Raw genomic sequence first — 21,460 nt, 5'->3', positions numbered from 1 at the left:
ACTTTATTTAATACAAAAAGCATGAATCTCTTGGACAATTAAGTATAAATAAGTATGCCTATTCAGATGGATTGTTATCCTATTAACAATATATCGAATATGATTATAATGGATAAACAAATGAAAGTTACAGTGAAAAATCTGGAACACATAATCTCGTCACAGTTTACCTAATGAAAATTGTAGTAGAACATCTCACGCACGTTGGGAAAGAACATAATAATTTAAAAAATATCTGCAAATATTGATTCCGAGAAGTAAAATAAGTGTGATTAAATCAATCATAAAATGAATAAATTTATATAAACAGTGCCTGTGATATTAAAATTATTGCAATCAATTACATGAAAAAAATTAATCGATCTGAAGAGTGATAAAATTCGAATTTGGAAATGCTGAAATCCTTATTTCCGCTGAAATGTTTTATCAAATACAAAATAGAAATATGTCCCAAAGAAAATATTAGCAATAACTTTCAACTAAAATGAGATTATCAGAAATCAGCAGACTTCAGCTCATTAACTTTTGTTCCAATACAGCATAAAAAATGTAAATAAAATATGAAATTTGCGATCCCATAAATACATAATGCTTACAAATACTCAAATTAAAATTAATCATTAAAATCGTATTGAAACAAGAGCTGATCTACTAATAAGTAACAAAACTGCATTGCTAAATACAAAATAAAATCATGTTGAATCGAAAGAAAGAAAAGAATAACTCAGCATTATCCGTATGCTCGTTCATAAACAAATTCGGGTTTTGTTTGGAATAAAATACTTTTGCATAATAGAAACTGATTATTATTCGTGCTCGTATTCATTATTCGTACACGAAAACTAAAACCCTGTCTAGTTCCTTGGACGTCAAAACAGTGTAACAGATTTCGCAGCACAATTATCTGTACCAATGTAATGGGCAATGTGATTAATTGATTATTTGTAATAATAATAGCATAAATAGATTAATCACTTTAACCAGTTTTTATTAAAAATATATGAGTAATAGCATTAACTATAAAAATATGCACAATGTGTAAATATGGGAAAAAATATAATTATTAAGGAAACTCTAGTGAATAAAATATCAGGAATCAAAAATGGTAAGTAAACAATTTGAAATATGCGCCGATATCTAGGGTTTATTGTAACCCCTTCTAAATTCTACTGGAGCTATCAAGTTCACAGCTGATTTAGCTAATAATGGCACATTTTCGAATAGTTTATTTTAACCAAAATTGAAAACAAACATAAAATTCTATGATAAAAATCTGATAATTATCATCAATAAATGATAATAACACATTGACTACTCCAACCATCTCTGAGGCAAATGGATAAATCTGAGATGGTGTGTCCTAAAAGCCATCACCGGCCACGGATCAAACTTTGCCGTGGAAAGCACATCCCATTATCGGTAGGGATAGTCGACCTCACAAAATTTCCGTACTCATTCGGGTAGTAAGAACCAACCACCATACCGGAAGCTTCTCATCCTCACATATGAAGTCCACCCTGTGGTAGACCAATAAATGACAAATGTAAAAATCAGCATAAATTTACAAACAATTAATCTATAAACAGAATAAATCAGGGTTTCCAAAAAATGAATTATACACAAATACGAATAAGTAATGAATAAATATATTAGAAAAATAAATTATTATTTCACAATAATCTTTTCTATTAGTGTTAAAAATAAATATTTTTAAGCATTTTGGTTGAACTTGAAAGCACCTTGAGGTATCTGAACCCTCTGTCTGTTCAATACGTTACAAAAGAAATACTTTCTTATGCAGGGTAATCATAAAATCTTGACTAGTAAATTTCAAACTTAATGTCAATTCCATTTAATGTATAAGCTACTATACTCTTGCATATTTTTCTCTTGAAAATCGTAATTTTCTTAATTAAATTTGTTATTAGGCTAATTAATTTGATAAATTTCTTTTTTTTCTCCTTTGGTAGATCGAAAAGTGTTAAAATTCTTCTTATTCTCACCATAAGCTACTCAACATTTTTTTTATTTAACATTAGATGAAGTATATGTTTTCTTAATTGCAATGCTTCATTATCAAATAATGGTGAGGCAAACATTCTTAATAATATGTAAACTACTCTTACAGAAATGACTTATTTTATTCCACGGAATTACAAACAGCGTCTAGTATTTTCCTTACCGTCCATTTCGTTAAAAATTAAAATTTTATTCGCTGTTACATGTTTGAATTAACTGCACTATCTGTTCAACAATAAAAAAAAATAAAAACAGGGCTATGCGAAGACATACATTGTTTATTACGACTTAAGAGTCTTAAAATAAAAACCTTGGCGCATTTTATAGCAAATCTTCTTTCTTTAAGTTTCAAAATTTAGAAGTGTAATCTAAAAAATGAAGTTTATTGTCAGTTATCAAGTACAGAAAATAATTTTCTTTCTAAAACAGTTACAATAATTTTGATTGGTATAAGAAAACGTTGATAAATTATGTATACATGCTTACGCGTTTAACACGTTTTCTTCTAAAAGATAAAAGAAACTTATAAAATTAAAATCTTATCGTGCTTTTAATTTATATTTGCACACAAAAAATATCTATAACTAAATTAAAGTAAAATTACAAAAAAAAAAAAGAAAATAGAAATCAGTAGAAAAGGAGTAGAGCAAATCTACACAATACAAAGCATAAAAATAAAGCATAAAGATACAATGCATACTGCTTGCTCATACTGCTTGAATGTTTGCACTGCGCATTATTTTAATTTTTGTAATTATTGGAATATTGCTTTTAGTAGAATTTGACAGTAAATCATCCACATATATTATTACTTCAAGTACTGAATCAAAGAAATATTATCTGTGATCAAGTATTGAATCAAAGAAATATTGAGTATCTGTGATCAAGTATTGAATCAAAGAAATATTGAGTATCTGTGATCAAGTATTGAATCAAAGAAATATTGAGTATCTGTGATCAAGTATTGAATCAAAGAAATATTGAGTATCTGTGATCAAGTATTGAATCAAAGAAATATTGAGTATATGTGATCAATAAGCCTTTTAGATAGTCTCTTTCATTTCAAGCTGAATCTCGAAGTTAAAGGTTATTTTTTTCATATTGCCAGTATCAAATTAGAAACTACTTATGTTTCTTCTATGGTTAAATATTTTTTGCCAAACTCTTTAGTGGAAACTTCACGCAATCTCTATACCCATGGGCTGAAAAGTAAGACTAAAATTATTATTTGTTAGGAAAATTTAGAGCACTAATAATAAATTATTATTAAATATGATTGAAAGTCTTATAATTTTTTTAAGGATTTATATGTAAAATCTCAACGTATTTTGTTATCTTTTTTTACATATAATACTAGCCTTTGCACGAGAGAAGGCGAGTTCAAAAGCATTGGGTACAAAGGCTAGTATTATTTATAAATTCCAAAATATTCACAAATCTTAAAAAAAATATTTATATCGAAACAAAATGATCTAAAAAAATATTTAAATTCGAAATATACAATACAGAAATTTCTTTAGAGATCTTTTAGAAAAACCGTGAAAATCGGAAAACATATCTTCCATTAAAAATATTGCATAAAATACTGTACATACCTACTATTTCTTATATATATTCTATGATTTCATTGGTTATTTCACTTATACCAAAAATATATTTTCCCTTGTTCCGTTTAAATTTAGTTTCCGTTTAAATTGAGCATTAATTAGTTATTTAAATTAAGGAAAAAATACCATGGACATATTTTTAATATAATCAAAATTAAAATTAAAATGCAATCGGATGGAAACAATCAGACGGGAACAAATGCAAACTTAAATAACTGAAATTATTTAAATGGTGTCTAAGTTTTAGATAATGCTTTAAAGTCTATTGTTAGCATCCATTTTTCAAAAAAAAAAAAAAAAATCTCAATTGCATTTTATATTTATAATAAAAAATTATTTTTTCCGAAATTTATACATCTTTAAAAATTAATGCATAAATTACAATAAAATGCATGCAAATTATATGTAATAAATGCTATCATTTATAAAAAGTTAAAGGCTATTAATAATTCCGATATACAAATATATATATAAAACGTTTAACTCCATGACCACAAGAGTTCGTGCAAAAAGGAGCTCCAAAATACCCGCGCTGAATGAGCATTTGGAATAAATTCTCCCTAATTCAAAATGAACGCGGGAATAGGATGAATTACTGCTGATGTTACGGAAGTTGCAAATCAACAGTTATTCAGCCAGCGATGTATAAATGAGTCATTTTCGTGAACTCTTTCAACCTCTAAATTATCCCCAGTTCACTCCAAAAAACATTCCATGCCGTTATTCTCAAAAAATTCTGCGAAATATTCCTATTGGTTGCTTCTATAATACCCGATAGATGGCGCTGAAGTTACACCGGAAACTTTCCATTGCATCTCTTCTTATTCTAAGGAGATAGATAATTAAGTGCTCGGAGTTTTCGACAGTTTCTTACTACAAGGAGGAGAAGCTTTGACAGCGTGTGTCCGTTTCGACACGTGATATGCGTAAAATAAACTTTTTTTTTCTCTAAGAATTTTTTTTTTAAAGATGGTTTTCGTTTGAGCAAATGGCGCTGTTAATTGGACAAAAAATTGAATCATTAATTTTTGTGGTGTAGTCCAGGATCAAAAGCTGGCTTTATTGCGAAAGAGAAATTTGAACTGTACGGTTTAACATGTGGTTTTTGTCCCTTTTAGTTATTTTGTGTGCGAAAGGATTTGTTTCATTTGCTAAACCTGCTGGTGAGTATAATTTTTAGAGAAATTAAATATTGCATTTTTTATATAAATTTATAAATTCTAATTTAATTCTTATTACTTTTGTGTGAAAAGGTTTGCGATATTTTTTGAATTATCAATATTATAAAATGCTTCAAGATCATTAAAATGTTATCAAGGAAAATTGTTTATAAATTGATACAAAATATAATTAAGTCGTCGATAACAAAAAAAAGTCTTAAAAAAGTCGTCGATTATTTAAAAATTATATAAGAAAGTTCCTTTTATATCAATTCAATTCAACCAAGCGCACAGAAACTGAATATTATAAGTAAAAACCAAAAAAGCAAAATTTTGATAAAATTCATTAATTTTCAAATTATTCTTTCTTCTCGTAATTTTGCAATTCCGGCTATTAATATTCTATTCAAATATTTTCTAAAAACTTGAATATATTTTTAATTTTTTCTGATATTCTAGAGCGAATCATGCTTATGAAAGAAAACTTTTATTTTTGAAAAAATTAAATTTTAAAAAAGATAAATTGATAAAATTATCATTTGGAAACACCAGATAGAAATTTCTACAGAAATGGAAGTTTTAAGTCCTTGAATTGAAGGTGATGAGCTAAAATGCCTTGTTATCTTTTGTTTCCGATATTTGAAACTGTTATCTCTTCTTGAACTGTAATAAATTAAATATTATAAATAATTCCTTTCTGTAATAAATATAAGAAAAGTCCTTTAATTGGAAAGGATAAAAACCAAATGGAATCGATTTTTAAAATAATTGTGATGCCAAATTATGGATTTATTTCTAATTGATAACAGCAAGGAATTTTGAATATTTTGCAGAAATCTGTTGTTATTTCAGACATTTTAATTTCTTGTGTATGATATATGCATAAAATATTTATTGTATTAGCGAAAAAATCGGATTTATGCATTTTAATGAATATTTGTTCCTTAGAAGAGTTTGATTATTTAAAAAAAGGGAATCATCAGTTTCTACTCTTGGGTAGGTGATCAAAATACACCAAAAATACTGAGACTTAGATAAATGAAATTTATCATTTATTTTCGCATTATTTATTAATCTGAATGAAATGTTTAATTAAATTCGTCAAGGGTTGAGGTATTTATCCAAATAACAAATCCTATTGTTTGCCATAATAAGCAGTAAAAATAAAAAGGCTTAAAAAATTGTACTTTTGTAAGCTTTAATCTAAGAATATTACTTGTAATGGGTGTTTAAGAATTAATTGCATTTGTATAATATGAATACAAATGTTTTTATTATTATTATTATTATTATTATCAACAATAAATGCCAGGACGTCTTACTCAGGACAGTCCCGAATTTCGATTTTCTGTTTCTGATTCAAAAAAAATTTTCCTAAAATGTCCTTATTTTTGTACATAATCCAATAGTTCATTCGTAAACAAAGGATTACTAGAATTAGCATTTTATTGACCAAGTTAAAATTAAATTTTAAAAAATGAGGGAATTGTCTTCACAATTTTTTCATAGGTGCAACTTATTATCTATAAATGAATAGTTTATATCTAAAATTATTTAAATAAAATCGCTCTAATTTTGTAGGAGAAAGAAGATGAAAATTGCTTCTCCGAAATGATCAGACATCCTTCATGTATTGGGACAGTCATGATTTTCTATTCTTTGTCCAAGATTTGAATTAAATGCCCACTATTGATCCATTTTATTAGCCCTTTTCTCTAACTTGTTTCATATTTATAAAGATGAAATTTTATAATCGAGTTTTCATAGCTTCCGTTATGATTGAGGATTTTCAAATTGACTATTATGTGTTTTTAATGGCAATTTACTATTTTAACATTTTTACAGATTTATTATTGGTTAACAAATTAAATATTGAATACAATTTAATTAAATGTTTAATCGCATTAAATGAAAAAGTTGATTTGAATATTTCGTGATATTTGTTAAAATGAGTGATAAACGATAAAAAAAGAAAATCAAATTTATTCCTATCCTTTGGTATACTACTAAAAGTGTGTGTTAACAAAAAACATTTTTGACAAAATTTATTATTTATAAATAAATAGTTCATATCAAAAAAATATTTAAATTTTTGTTTTACAAAATTTATTTTCCGACGAATTTTTTCCTTTTTTTTATAAGGTATCTTTCACCTTACTATAGCAGATCTAAAGTATTCTGTTTGAATAAAAAGATCATGAAGTCATGATTCACGATTTCATTTGGAATGTTTATGCATCCAATAAACAGAATAAGCTTAAAGCTTTAAAATAGTATGAGTTTATTATATCATACCTTGATATTTAAAAATATTTTGTTGTGGGAATTTTGGACATCAAATTACATATAAGAAATTTAATTGAAATTAAACTCCACTAATATCCCTGTCCATCAATTAGTCGCCAAAAATATCTGGCTTAAAAAGATTCAGAAACATGAAGGCAAGATCTGTGCGATTTCGAGTTGAACAATTAAGTTGAGATATTGCAATTTCACTAATATTTACTATCATTATTTGGCAACATTTCAACAAACTTCTGGCATTAAATTATTCTCTTATTTATAAATACTACTTATTTTGAGTAATTATTTACTTTCATTAAAATTCATTTATCATTTGTATTGCTGAAAATCATGGTATTAGGAAAGAAATGCATGTCAGGAATATTTCAGTTTTATCTTCGTTATTTATTCTTTTGTGACATGATTTTTGAAATAAGCCAACATTTTCTTGCAAGAAATTTATTTTCTATTTTATCCCTCAATAACTTCTCAATTTAATCTTTGGATTTGAGTTTCAAGGTGCTGGTATCTAAGTAGTTCATCTTTCTTCTGTTTGTTATAATTATAAATGGTGAGTACAAATATTAATTGCATCAATGAAATTGAATTTTTCAGATGACTGCATTTATTTAGTATTATTCTTGGTATGCTGGTAAAATTGAAATTGATTGAACACTGCGAAGGGTCTCGTAAAGTAAAACCATTTTCATATCACAATATATTGAAGTTTATAAGTATCTATGTAGGTTCTTGTTTTTGGACATATTAAAAGACACGAATCTCTTGTATACCTAGGATATATGGACTTGTTAAAATGTTGTGTTAAACATCAGGAAGACCAAAATATGTTCATATATTAGTGGAATCTTAATTTTCTGAATAATTTAAACTTGCATTTTCAATTCTAGGGAGAATTTTCTATTAATTATCCGTTTCTCACTTTTCTGAGTTTTTTTTTTTTTTTTTGAAAAGACTAAATCTCTTGTACTAGTTTATTCTTGTATATTATTTTATGGCCTCTTTATTAACTTGGATTGCAATTCACTAAATCTATGGTGAATTCTTTACTTGACATGAAATTAACGAACTTTCATTTCTCATTTTCTTGTTTAGAGGAAACTCAAAATGTTAAAGATTGGTAGTCTAATGACTTTGAAGAAATGTGTCGGATGAATTGGCGAAATTAGTCATCTTTGGATACGAAGTTAAATTTTTATTGTATTTTAAATGTTTCTGCATGCAAACGTTTCTACCGACTGGAGTTATAATTGTTTCTGTTGGTTCTTAATTTTCCTTGGAAATATAAAGTCGAAACATCATTGAGCAGTTTTAGAGATTGCATTGAAATTTTTAACAAATATATATAGTATGTATCGAACTGCTAATGTTTATGTGTTTAGATTAACCAGCTAGTTACCAGTGACAATATTTCAAAACTGCTTCTGATTTTGCAATCTTATATAAAGAAATAGGGGCAAAGGGGTCATAACTAAATAAATGGAAGAAACAAATCACGTTTCTGATAAACAAATATATTTATTTAACGTGCTGTGTAATATCTGAACGGTTTCATAATATTCAGAAAGCTTTTGTTTATTCTATGATATTCCTATCTACAGAGCTTTCATAACAATATGACAGCATATGTTTGTTTTTTACAGTATGACAGCATGTGTTGGCTATGAAATTATGTTTGTTCAGTGTTAGGTGTGATATGTTTGTTGGCATTCCTGAAAAACTTATTTTGAAGCAAATACGAGAAGAAATCCGACTGAAATATGTCCGACAGTTTTATCTCAATTTAATTTAATTAAAATCTGCATTATGACTCTCTTGGGATGAATTTCATAATTATAAATCCTAGTCAGAAGTAGGATCTTACATCCTTTTCAAAATTTCATGCCCACCAATGAAAAAAAAATGTTTGACCGTTGGTAGTCATCCATTTGACTCTCCGACCCGCCACGAAAGCACACGGATTTAAACCATAAAACTGAATGACAGGACCGCCTTAGCAGCAACACTGGCGGGAATTGTGTTTGAGTCCCAAGGACCATCACCGACCTCGGTACAACCCTCCCTAAAGGATGTACGTCCCGTCATCGATGGAAGGAGTCAGTTCCCCCACCTATGTGTGTACCCTCTAGGGTGGCAAGAATCAACCACCATGCCGGAAACATCTTATCCTCATTTCGAGGTGCTCCCCCGGGGGTTTTGACCCTTGGTAGATTGAAACTGTACTAGCCCTGTATACACAGTGGAATCGAGTTTCGAATTCCAATTTCTCCTGCCTAAGAACTGAGAAACTGTCACGCAAGTCGCAATTATCCTTCTTTCCACCCCGCAGTAAAAATAATTTCTCATAGAACAAATAAATATATCTGTACGCTGAAACACGGTCTCAAATTAAAATCTCAATGGAAAGGTTTGCATTTAAACATGAAATAATTGGTGAAATACTCTGGAAAAATTTATTGCCTCATTTATTACTTTCTTGTACCGGCAACCTGGCATAGGGGCGCATCTTCTCCGTGATCTGGATGTCCCGGGTTCGAATCCCGGTTCGGGCAGGGTTGTTCTTCATCTGTGTTCTATCTGTGAGGTGTGTGAATGTGCCCCTCCCCCTGTAAAAAGGGGTTGTGCAAACGAATGTGTGTGTGTGTGTCATTTTCATATGAGCTAGAAGTCAGACTTCTGCCCTCTGGTGCTCAGGGGTCTTTACCTTCAGAAGCTAGTGCACCCCCTTTCCGTGGTAACGTGGACACGTCATCATCATCATTACTTTATATAAAGTAAAAAAAGATCTTGTAATCTTCAGAAAAATTAGAATTCCAGATTTCAAAGAATTTCCGCTACCTACCTGAGTCTAAGAAACATATTTTTGACATTTTATCCGTTTGTTGTGCCTTAGTCCGTTTGTAAACTCGATAGTTCAAAAACGTTTTGAGATGGATGAATGAAATGCTTGGATGAATGCTTGCTTATCGATGGTTGAACGAAATCCATTCACAGGAAGCTTGTTTGTCATCTATGTGTTCGAGTAAATGTGAACCACAGTTACAAACTGAGATTATCTAGACAGATAAAATCTTGTACATAAGATAAGCTTTTAAATTTCGATTTTTATCAAATTTTGAACCAAATCCATCAAAGGATTAACCGCCTGTCGGTCTATACTTTCGCATACATGTAAGTGTTCACTACAGTTGCGGATACATGTCAAATTTTGTCTTCAGTTGACTGGTAAAAAGGCGTCCAAAATACATATTCCTCCGGTAGATTTTGTAAAAATGCTATATTCGTGCCGAAGACCTATATTTCGTAACTATCGTTCATCAATGCCATACAAGGTATTTGCAATCTTACCCGTATGCTCAATTTTATGCGGAAGAAATGGGAAAAGATCTTTATTGGAGAGTATATGAGACAGTTTCAGGAAAACCACTCCACTGGGTTTTAATATGTGGTGTCTTCAATCCGTATTTATGAGTGCTTCATCTTTTATTCATTTGAATTAAATTGTGAAGTTCCGAATGGTTAGTCAAAAAGGAAAAATCATTCTTAAGTTTTTGCTATTAGAAATCTAATTTAACGAAATATTTTGGGGATCTTCACAAAACGTAGCACTCGCCCAGAGTTAGATAGTTTGAATGACTATGATTTCATTTGAAGTTCATCAAAATATTACTTTTTAAACAGTCATGTTTATAAGCTGACATAGTGTATATGAATTGCGTGGTGCGATATGTATGGTACCTTTATCCGCGGTAAATTGTTAAACCTAGAGCTATTAAAATTTTCAGTTAGTTTTTTTTCTTGAGTAGTCCATGTTTATTAAGACAGAATTGTGCAAATTATATATTTAATTTAAAATCAATTAAAATGTTAACACTCGCAATTACTTAAAATTATTACGGCACAGAAACTATTTTTATATCATTTTAAAATAGAAAAAAAAAGATGAAATATTTTATCACAACTTCAAACTACGAGAAAACATTTTTATTTTACATTTTAAATTTTTCTGTTAAGGTTTCAACTATTTTCAACTATGTAATTAAAGTTAAAATTAAATGATTGTGTGTAATTTAGAATCTAAAAAACATTTGAAATTAGGTTTTTTATCTGATATTTAATAAAAACTCCAATTTCTATAGTCGATAATCTCCTACGAGCCATCCTTTATATCTCTCCCATCAACACCATTCCCAAAGCAACGTTATATTCTCACTTGAAATAAACGGTTTTACAGTAAATTGATTTTTTTCCCGTATCTGTTTCTTTTCTCTAAATTCAATAAAAAATTATCTAATTTTAATTAAGAATATTTTTAAATATATTGTACTACAATACTTCGCATTTTTGTACAATACTGTCGCAATTTTGCATTTATAAAATGCACAATTGCAACGACATTTAATATACATTTTGTGTCCATGATACCTTTGCTATACCATTAAAAACTAATTTTGAATGTCAAGTCTAAAATATTATCATAATGCGATGTTTCGGGTAAGAAATTCATATTTCCTTAATTTTTTTAAAAAATTAATCTGATTTATTTTCATAATCTTACAATCAACTTTACATTCCAAGCCTTTAATCATACAGGTTTACAAAATGTAAAATGATAATAATCAGCTCTGGCTAATTCATGCTTTTACCTTTTGCCCGACTTAATCGTATAATATTTTCGAAGTTTATGCAATTAGCCAGAAATGCGATTTAAAAGTAAAAGAGTGTTATATTTACATTTTTGGATTGAATAAATGCAGGTTGAAATAGATTTTTCAACTTTGCATTTGGTTTCTTATTTATTGGTGATTTAAATGAGGCATGCCAAGAAAAGCAATGACTACATATGAAATATTAATAATTCCAATTCCAATACAATGGCGTATTTCCAACTAGGCAGTCTTAACAGCCACTTACATATAAAATTCAAGAAGGTAGCAGATATCTAAGTTAAAAATATTATTAGTCTAGTTGCTAATAATAAATTTGTAAAAGAAATAAAAAATCTATGAATTGAAAATATTAGAATAATAGCAACATTTTATCAAGTACAATCAGTCAGATTTCTATATGTACTTTCTTTCACTCATTTTATCATCACGTATTTGTAAACACCGACTGTCTTCTTACATAATATTGTTCTTGAACATCAATTTGAAGCAATCATAAATTATAAAAAATACATGCATGATAAAAATTTGCATCTTTATATTATGATTAAATTAAAAATTTAGCCAAAAATTTACTATTCTCATTTTTATTAAGAATATGTTAAGATGCTTAACTAAATTGGATTTATTAAAAGAAAAGAAAATCGTAATGCATACTAGTTAGGATCACGAATTACCTAATTCCATCACCTGCTAAAACAATCTCTCTCCAATATTGAAATGAATTATCCTTGTTATTGCTTGTCAAAATACAAAAAGTTTTTATTTAGAGTTGAATTTTTTTTATGGTCAAAATACAAAAAAGTTTTATTTAGAGTTGAATTTCTTTTAAAGTTCAGGCAAAAAATGCATTGTTAAGCTAAATTTCCATATTTCCATATTTTATTTCTTTAAAAAAATGCCAATTGTTTTCGTTTATGTCTAGATTCCTACCACTGGTTTTTCAAGTATTATTTGGTTATAATAACATAATAGATCAATTATTGAAAGAGAAATGCTTCTACTTTTCATTTCTTCTTTTTTTCGGAGAACAATGGCTAGCGAATATGAACGTGATTTGATTTTAAACGATTTATATAGCTTCTCAATTCATTACACGCTTTACGACAGTTGTTTCGTGAGGTCTATTGACACGCGGGACGTTGTATGATAATTATCCTCTAATGTTCCGCCAGACAATATCATTATTATGCTTTCTCACATCATCCTTTCTCCATTTTCTGTTTACATCTGACGGGACTTAATTTTCATATGTCAAAACTCATTTCGTATAATTAGAGAAAAATCTGTTCATTATAATTATTTTATGAGTTATACTGGCATTGTAATTTTTTATCCTATTTCAAGCCTTGATTAAAATGAGTTTTTTTTTTATTTGAGTTCCTTATTTCTTTTTCCAGTAAGCTTAGTTTCCAATCTATTATGGCCATGTGAATAATAGCAGAGAAACTCATTACATGAATATTGGGATATAATGAGTTCAATTCGTTAAGCAAAAAAAAAAAAAAAAAAAAATGTGATTTATTTACTGCCAAAAATTTATTTACGTATAAAAATTTAGAATTCAAATTTGTCATTTTTTAAATTAGTATTCAGAATCAGATCAGGAATTAAACATAGATTCAGAATTTTGATGGCCTAAAATATAAATAATTTTAAATATAAATCTATTTTTTTTTCTCTACTATAATAGTATTATTTCATTTTTCTTATTAATTTTATATCAACCATCACTCTTGATAAGGGGCAATTAAAAACTAAATTTCATTTGTGAAAATACGTAGATACTATAGCTTCTAAAATATTATTTAGGATTTCTGTGTCAACTAATATATCTTTATAGCAATTTTTTTTTTTAAATTTCTCGTCATAAATAATTTCACGTATAAATTTATTTGAATGATTTTTAAATAAATTCGAACACAATTTAACCGATAAACTATCAAAAATTCATTTTCATATAAAAATATAGGACATAAATTTATACGTGAAATTATTTATATGGAGGAACTTTTAAACTTAAAAAATCGTTATAAAGATATTAGTTAGCACAGAAATCCTAAAAAAACATTTCAGAATTTATAATATCGACGTGTTTGCACAAATGAAATTTAGTTTTTTTATTCCCTATTCAGGAAAGATGGTTACTGTACAATTAGTGAGTAAAATGAAATAATACTGCTAATATATAAAGTAGCAAAAAACATATTTGTATATTAGGTTACGAATATTTTATGCCATCAAAATTTTGAATCTCTGTTTCATTTCTGATCAGATTCATATTAATAATTTCTAATATTTTTTTTTAAAAATTATAGCATAGTAGAATTATTTATTATGCATTTCAATTAAATGATAGAAAATGCTTAAGTTTGCTTCCATAAGTTTATTTTTTCGGAATAATTCTCATTTATGTTTCATATCGCCAAATATACTGTACTCAGATATTAAACTTTTACAGTGATGTATTAGTTTGAAATTTAAGAGAATTTAGAATTAAAGTTTAGAATTTTTTTCTTAGCAAATACTTTGTTTGCGATACATCTACATTTAAAAATGATTAAAAGCCCAGAAAAATGGGTTTTCATAACTTAATTAAATTATGGACGAGTTTCATAATTGAGATAAAATTTTAATTGTTTTGCTATGGACTTGAAATCAATATTTAATGATAAAAAAATCAACTGAAAAATTTACTCAGAAAAACATAATTTAAAAAGTGGAATTATGTTTCCACTTTGAGTCGCGATTTGTATTTATCTTATAGTGAAAAAAATCTATTGAGTACATATTTTGTGACTAATGTTTCCTGTTGCACGATTTGTTCCAAAATTTTATCCAGATTTCCTTCAAAAGTTTTTTTTTTTTGCCTTGTTTAATTTGTTTTTATTTTTGTTTATTTTTACATTATCATAAATAGACGGACAAATACCCAAAACGAGAATTAAATTATACATTAAATAAATTTTTAGAATAATAAATTTACACAAATATTTTAATGTGAAATATGTTTTTTGTGGAAATTTTTGATAATGAGCATCACAATTTTGGGATACAAATAAAAATTATGAACTGAGGAATTAAAAAAATAATAATGGTTTTATTTAATTATTCGGTATGGTCAGCCATTTTACTGAAGGATATTTTTAAAAATTTGATATCATAAAAAGTTTTTTTTTTAATATTGATATAAACATGTTTGAGTTGTGAGAATTTATTAATTTAAACATTAAAATACGACCTTCAGCAATTTATTTAATCTTGGCTGGAATTTTTGCATGTTAACATTTTCAGTTAAATTTTGAAATAAATCACAATTATCGATAAAATTTAAATTGCAAAACATGTGTTAATTTATGTTATAAATTATAGCATTTCCTCTATTTTTCCAATAATTTTTTGAGATCTTTTCCCAGGTGTACCTTTCATCCAGCCCTTCACCTTTCCCAGTGATGTCATCAAGGGTCAGTCAGTGACCGTCACTTGTGCTGTGGCCGACGGTTCGGGTACCTTTGATTTTCGATGGGCCAAAGATGGTCAACCTTTGACTGACCAACCTTTGACCAGAATACAGACATTCGAGGAATATTCATTATTGTTTCTCAAATCAGTGGACAGTTCTAGAAGTGGCAACTACACTTGCTTTGTTCTTAACTCTGGAGGATCTGCCAATCACACAGCGCAACTGATTGTATATGGTGAGTGAAGACATTTTATTAACACATTGGTTGGTAAGTGAATCGCATATGATTCACATCTACTTTATAACCTAATACACTTGAGTTTTCTATCTAATTAGAGGATGCCTTCTCTATTCCTGTTAAAAAAATAGGAAAAAATAAGGCTAATTAGATAGATGATCCGAATTACAGGCTTGAATTATTGACTGTGGCAACGAATGTGTTAAAATTACCTTAGAATTTTTGGTTGCTACGTGAATCTTATGTGATTCACATCTACTTTATAACTTAATACATTTGAGTTTTCTATCTAATTAGATGATGCCTTCTCTATTCCTTTTAAAAACATGAAAAAAATAAGGCAATCTAATTAGATAGATGGTACGAATTACAGTCTACAGTCTAGAATTACAGTGTTAAAATTACCTTGGAATTTTTAGAAAATATTTTCTGCTTTTTATCTAAAATTTTTGCTCTTATCATTCATTACCTTGGACAGAAGGCCGATGACGTCATTAAAAATAAGTGGAAAAGAAATTTAAAATGTGCTGTCAAATTTGCAGCGCATCGAAGTTCTGGAGAACTGGAGACTTTCATTTTATTTCTTACTAATTTAGTTTGACAATGCAATGAAATTGAAAATGCGATGAAAAGTTCTGCAACTTTTTAGAGTTATACCACTTGTTCTGTTTCCAGAAATTTAATTTCAGATGAATTTAATTTTTCTTTCTACCCGCGAAGCCTTTTTAAAAATGTACAAGAGGAAATCTTTGGCCCCTCCTGTTAGTTTTATTACGATACACATTTTGAATCAATAATATAATAGATCTGAACGAAATGAGTAATAAGATTTGCTAAAGGTAATATGCGCAATGAGTTTGAAAGGTAAATTTCAATTTCTACTTTCTAAGCAACGGTTTTGAAAGTCGCTGTGTGACCAGAAACATCAGTTTGATAAATATGCAAAATTACCTTCGATTACCCAGAACATTTTTAATAGTTGCATAAACGAAATATGTGATGCTTTATTAATGTTTACAATGATAATAATTGGAATAATTTTAATTAACAGTTTGAGAATGTAACACAACGTTACATAATTTCAATTTGCGAATGATAGTTTAAGATTTCTCTCGAAACTCTGAATTTATCTGTGAAATTCATCTAAAATAGTCATTTTAAACTTTTCATGAGTAAGTCATTTTGGTGGAAGAAAGATGGATTTTTTTTTAAAGTTATAATATCAAAAATATTTTACTAAATATGATTATTAGGATCGAAGAAATGTATAAAATGTTAGATTTCATAACTTTGAAGAACAAATATATTGATTAAAACAATATAAAATGCAATTCTTCCTGTTAATTAAAATATGTTTATAATTAGGATTGTATGTATATCTCTAACGATTTAAAACGTACTGATAGGGCTACGATAAAACTGGGCACTTTATATAATAATAGACCATACACTGCAGGTACTAGTTTGGAGAATTTACAATTTTGTGATGTTGTAACCCCTAACATTTCGTATAACTTGTTTTCAACCATAAGACATCTGAAGGTGGTGCAGTATTACTTCTGATGGTGATTCAAATAGTAAGGTCTATCACATGAAAAATATTTGCACAATTCAGAAGAGAATGAATTTCACAAAGTGATATTTCTTTTAAATCTAATTGTAATTATTAATTCTAATTGTGTCTAATTGTGTTAAAATTCTGAATGTACGACTTCAAGATAACAACAAAAAAAACGGAGGATGAGAAGAAGAAGTGCAAACTGTTCCAGAGACTCTGAAAATGATTAACTTCTCCAAACGAACTATCATCAGAATTATGCACAGTTGCATATAATGTTAAGAAAATAAGTTGTACATAATGTTAAGTTGTAAACATCACATGACTATAAATATATCAAACTAAAATTTATACTGTGTCGGTTGTGATTTGTATGGATGCCTCAATTAAATTGCCTAACATTTTAGATGGAACTATTAAATTATTTTAAATCTTTTTGAAAATTTTAAACAGTTATAAAATATTATCTGAAATCTTTACCTTTGGAATTTAACCTTTCTAGGCAACTAACCTTGTTATTTTCTTCATTTATAACAATATATATGAATTTGGTGAATTTCTCAATATTTAATATTGAAATATGTAATCATATCAAAAGCTTCCTTTCTTACATGGATTGATGTATCCAACTAGGTTGAAAACAGGAATTTGGATGAAAATTCTTATTTTTATTTTTTCGCAGTTTCAAAAAATAAGTGCGTTTCTGTCTCCAGTGGTATCTTTATTTTTTTGTATATCAATTAGAAACCAAGTTATAGCAAACTATTGACATTTATGCTAAATTATATTTATAAGCACTTAAAAACTTTAAATGCATTTTCTGTAGAACGAGTTTTTTTCGTATTTCTATTGTTCGAGTACCGTTATATCTCAAAAATAATCAAAATATCTTCATGAAATTTATAATTATTGCTTGTTGTGTTATACAGAATATAATGAACTATGTATTTGATCTTAAATGCTCTAGCAGTGGATTTATGGTTGTTTAATGCAAATATTGTTGAAAAAATTCTAAGATTTCATATATTACACATAAAAATTTCATTTTTGAATATAAATCTTAGATAATAGTTAGTTACATTCTAAAATAAGCTACACGTTGTGTTACAAAGAAGAATGAAAAACCGTAACAATTTTTTTCTCTAGAACAAACCTAGTTTTTGAAAATAAATGCTAAATTTACATAAAAATACGCTTTTTCATCAAAAGCTATATATATTTAAATAATTTCACTTTTATTAATCATTTTATGCTAATGTTAATAAAAAAATCATATAAACATTCCAAAATTTCATATATTACACATAAAAAATTTCATTTTTGAATATAAATCTTAGATAACAGTTAGTTACATTCTAAAATAAGCTGCACGTTGTGTTACAAAGAAGAATGAAAAACTGTAACAATTTTTTTCTCTAAAAGAAACCTAGTTTTTGCAAATAAATGCTAAATTTATATCAAAATACGCTTTTTCATCAAAAGCTATATATATTTAAATAATTTCACTTTTATTCATCATTTTATACTAATATTAATAAAAAAAATCATATAAACATGTTTTTTTAAATCCCCTTCGATACTTGGATACTTTTTTTAAATCCCTTACTTGGATACTTAAAGCAACAATCAGAAATAGGATGTATCTAATCAGGAAGTTAAATGGATTCTTATGTCAAGGATTTAAGACCCTCGTCCTTGTATTTCTCTTTCTCTCTGTGGTACTTATTCTATGAAATGAATCCGCATTCTTTATACATCTCTTTTATTAAAGCCTTCATCTAACAAGCAGAAAATTGCAATGAATATCCTTATCAAGTGATAGACCAGATCTGGAAAATGAATCGAATCAATGACTCAATTATTTGCTTTTCTGATTCAACTAAGCATAAACGGTGGAATACAAGCGTCCATGGAACTTTTAAATACTCCAAGGAGCTTGTCATATCTTCTATCCGTGTTTCTAAGAACGAAAACGACCCGTTCTCGACAAAAGATTCTTAACTCGTTCCACCTGCTCATCTTAATGGTTAGAAGTGTTAGTGCACGGAATTTCATTGTTATTGTGACTGGGAGGAGTCCATTTCACTACTTTCTAAGAAAGCCAAGGCTAAGAGCAACCGATATGCATCGAAGAAGACAAGAATTAATAAGCAGGAAGGGTGGTTAACTTTTTGCATGCTTGGCCATTCTCTTGGGCGAACAGACGACGATACAGAGTCCATCTAAAGGTTATTTTGAATACCACATTCAAGCTTTTATAAAACAAATGCTCTGTGTAAATAATCGGAACAAAAAATTTATATTACTGAATTTTAGTGCGTTATCCTTATAGGATATATGATTTTTTTCAATAGTAGATTTAGACGAAGATAATTCAATGCAGTAAATTTAAATAAATGATTGTAAATGAATGAATATGGAGAAAAAGTCATTAAAAATTTAATTGTAAATTTGAATTTAAAATTCAATTATAAAAATCGTTTAGTTATAATTTCTAACTGATCCATTAGAATAATTTAATTAAAATAATTGAAGTTTCTAAAATTTAATTTACAAGAACTTTTGTAGTTTTAAAATATTTTTTATTAAAATTTGGTTATTCGAAAGTTATTTATTATAAATTAAATTTAATTAATTAATAATTATTCATTATTAATTAATACATTTTAATTAATAATCATTAATTAAATTAAATACATTAAAATTAATTTTTAAAAAGCAAAAATATGAATGAAGATTAATATAATACAAAAATTGATACCATTTTTTTCAGTGAAAATTTGAGTTGGCAGTATGTAGCATACATTGCAAGATCTATTTGCAATGAACATTTACTACATATTCATGTATATCCCAGAGCTGTAGTAAATTCAATAAAATTAAAAAGTTGTTTTAAATATAAAATTTCTTTTTATAAAATATCAATTGTCGTTGTTGAAAACAATGTTCTCATATAGTTATGATTACAATAGGATTGTTTTCATTATTGTTTAATTTTGTGCTGGTCTGATAGAAATATATTAAAATTATTAAAATTTGGAGAAATTACATGCCATCACATAATTTAAATGTTTCAGTTTACAATTCAAAACATTGAATTATGCCTCATAGATTGATAACATACCGTATAAAGTGGTGGGAGAAAGATTAGAAAAATCGTGCATAATTAAAAGTCATTTATTATAACAAAAAAAATTAAATAAGGTTGTTATGGTATTAAAATCCTTACTACATGAGCCACGTATTCTTTAAAACTTTATGCCACCAATTTGTACAATGTAATCGATAGCGAAACACAATATATTCCAGACCTATAAATTTACATTGTATCGGGCTCTGTATATGTTTAGTCGACCCTGCGCAATATAATCAGACGCGTGGTGGCGGCTCATTAATTGAATAACCACTTGGCATTCTTATTTCCGCTTCGGAGGAAATTAATTCGAAAAAAAAATCACACTATCATAAAAAAAATCATTGATTTGTGTGCAATTTCTTAAAATTATTTTTATTAAATCTTTAGAAAATTTAACGCTGATGATTTTGATAAAAGAAAAATTGTAGGTAGGGCCTCTTTTGCTGAGCAAAGTTATGACTATGTACTAAATCATTATTATTTAATTTTTTTTAATTATTTTATTTCATGCGTCTTACGAAATGACTTGTATATTATAAGATTTTATACAGAAATAGTACTCATATTAAAAACATTGTACATGAAAAGATTTCAATACGGAGCAAAATCCAATATATCAGCTAGTCAAAGAGAAAAATACTAGAAGTCAGGTCCTATGAAAGGAATATAATTTTAGAATCTTGTCGTCAAGCGAAATCTCAACTGAAGTCGTAAGAATCCTTCTAGCAGCAATTCTAAATAGCTATAATGAATGCAATTATTCATTCAGTGTGTATGACAAAATGATTTGCGAATTGGAAAACACATTTCTATGTCACTGTCAGGGCTGCAGAATTAACAGCACATCCTTCATCAAAGAGGAAATCAGGAATTATAAGTCACTCCGTCTCTTGTTGTTTTTCTCTCTCCTCTAATCTAGTTTTTCGTGATTTTATTTCTCAGTAAATTTGTATTTTTATTAGCTTTTTGAAAATTATCTTACATTTCCTTGTTACAAATCAATTTTATAGGTAAAGATAGTTGTTTTCCGGATAATAAAATAAACTTAAAAATAATAAAATCCTGTTAACCGAATTCGAGTTAACCGAAACTTGAGATATCCGAAATGATTTTAATAAAGGAGCTTCTTAATAAATAAATAACTATAATAAAAAAATTATGCTTTATAACTTTAATAAAGAAGAGTAACTTATAAAGACTGTTTTGAATTCGCGTTACACTCAAAATTTTAGAATTACATGTTGTAATTAAATACAAAGCAGTAATAGATGTTCTTGGTTTAGCCAAACAATTTCTTATTCGAAACCCTTT

General features: G+C 27.7%; 1 protein-coding gene across 1 annotated transcript in view; it reads left to right on the top strand.

Moving 5' to 3' along the window:
• The first annotated feature begins 4,484 nt into the window (after window positions 1–4,484).
• The window catches only part of LOC129981837 (cell adhesion molecule Dscam2-like), a 78,952-nt gene continuing 61,976 nt past the window's right edge, over window positions 4,485–21,460 (top strand). The window contains exons 1-2 of the mRNA XM_056092860.1: window positions 4,485–4,789; window positions 15,171–15,452. Coding sequence (XP_055948835.1) covers window positions 4,723–4,789; window positions 15,171–15,452 — 349 coding nt within the window. The 5' untranslated portion in view covers window positions 4,485–4,722. The remainder of the gene's footprint in view (window positions 4,790–15,170; window positions 15,453–21,460) is intronic.

Source organism: Argiope bruennichi, chromosome 8 (assembly GCF_947563725.1).
Source record: "Argiope bruennichi chromosome 8, qqArgBrue1.1, whole genome shotgun sequence".
Lineage (NCBI taxonomy): Eukaryota > Metazoa > Arthropoda > Arachnida > Araneae > Araneidae > Argiope > Argiope bruennichi.
The sequence above is the reverse complement of the archived record's forward strand: the minus strand, read 5'-3'. Positions and strand labels throughout refer to the sequence as shown.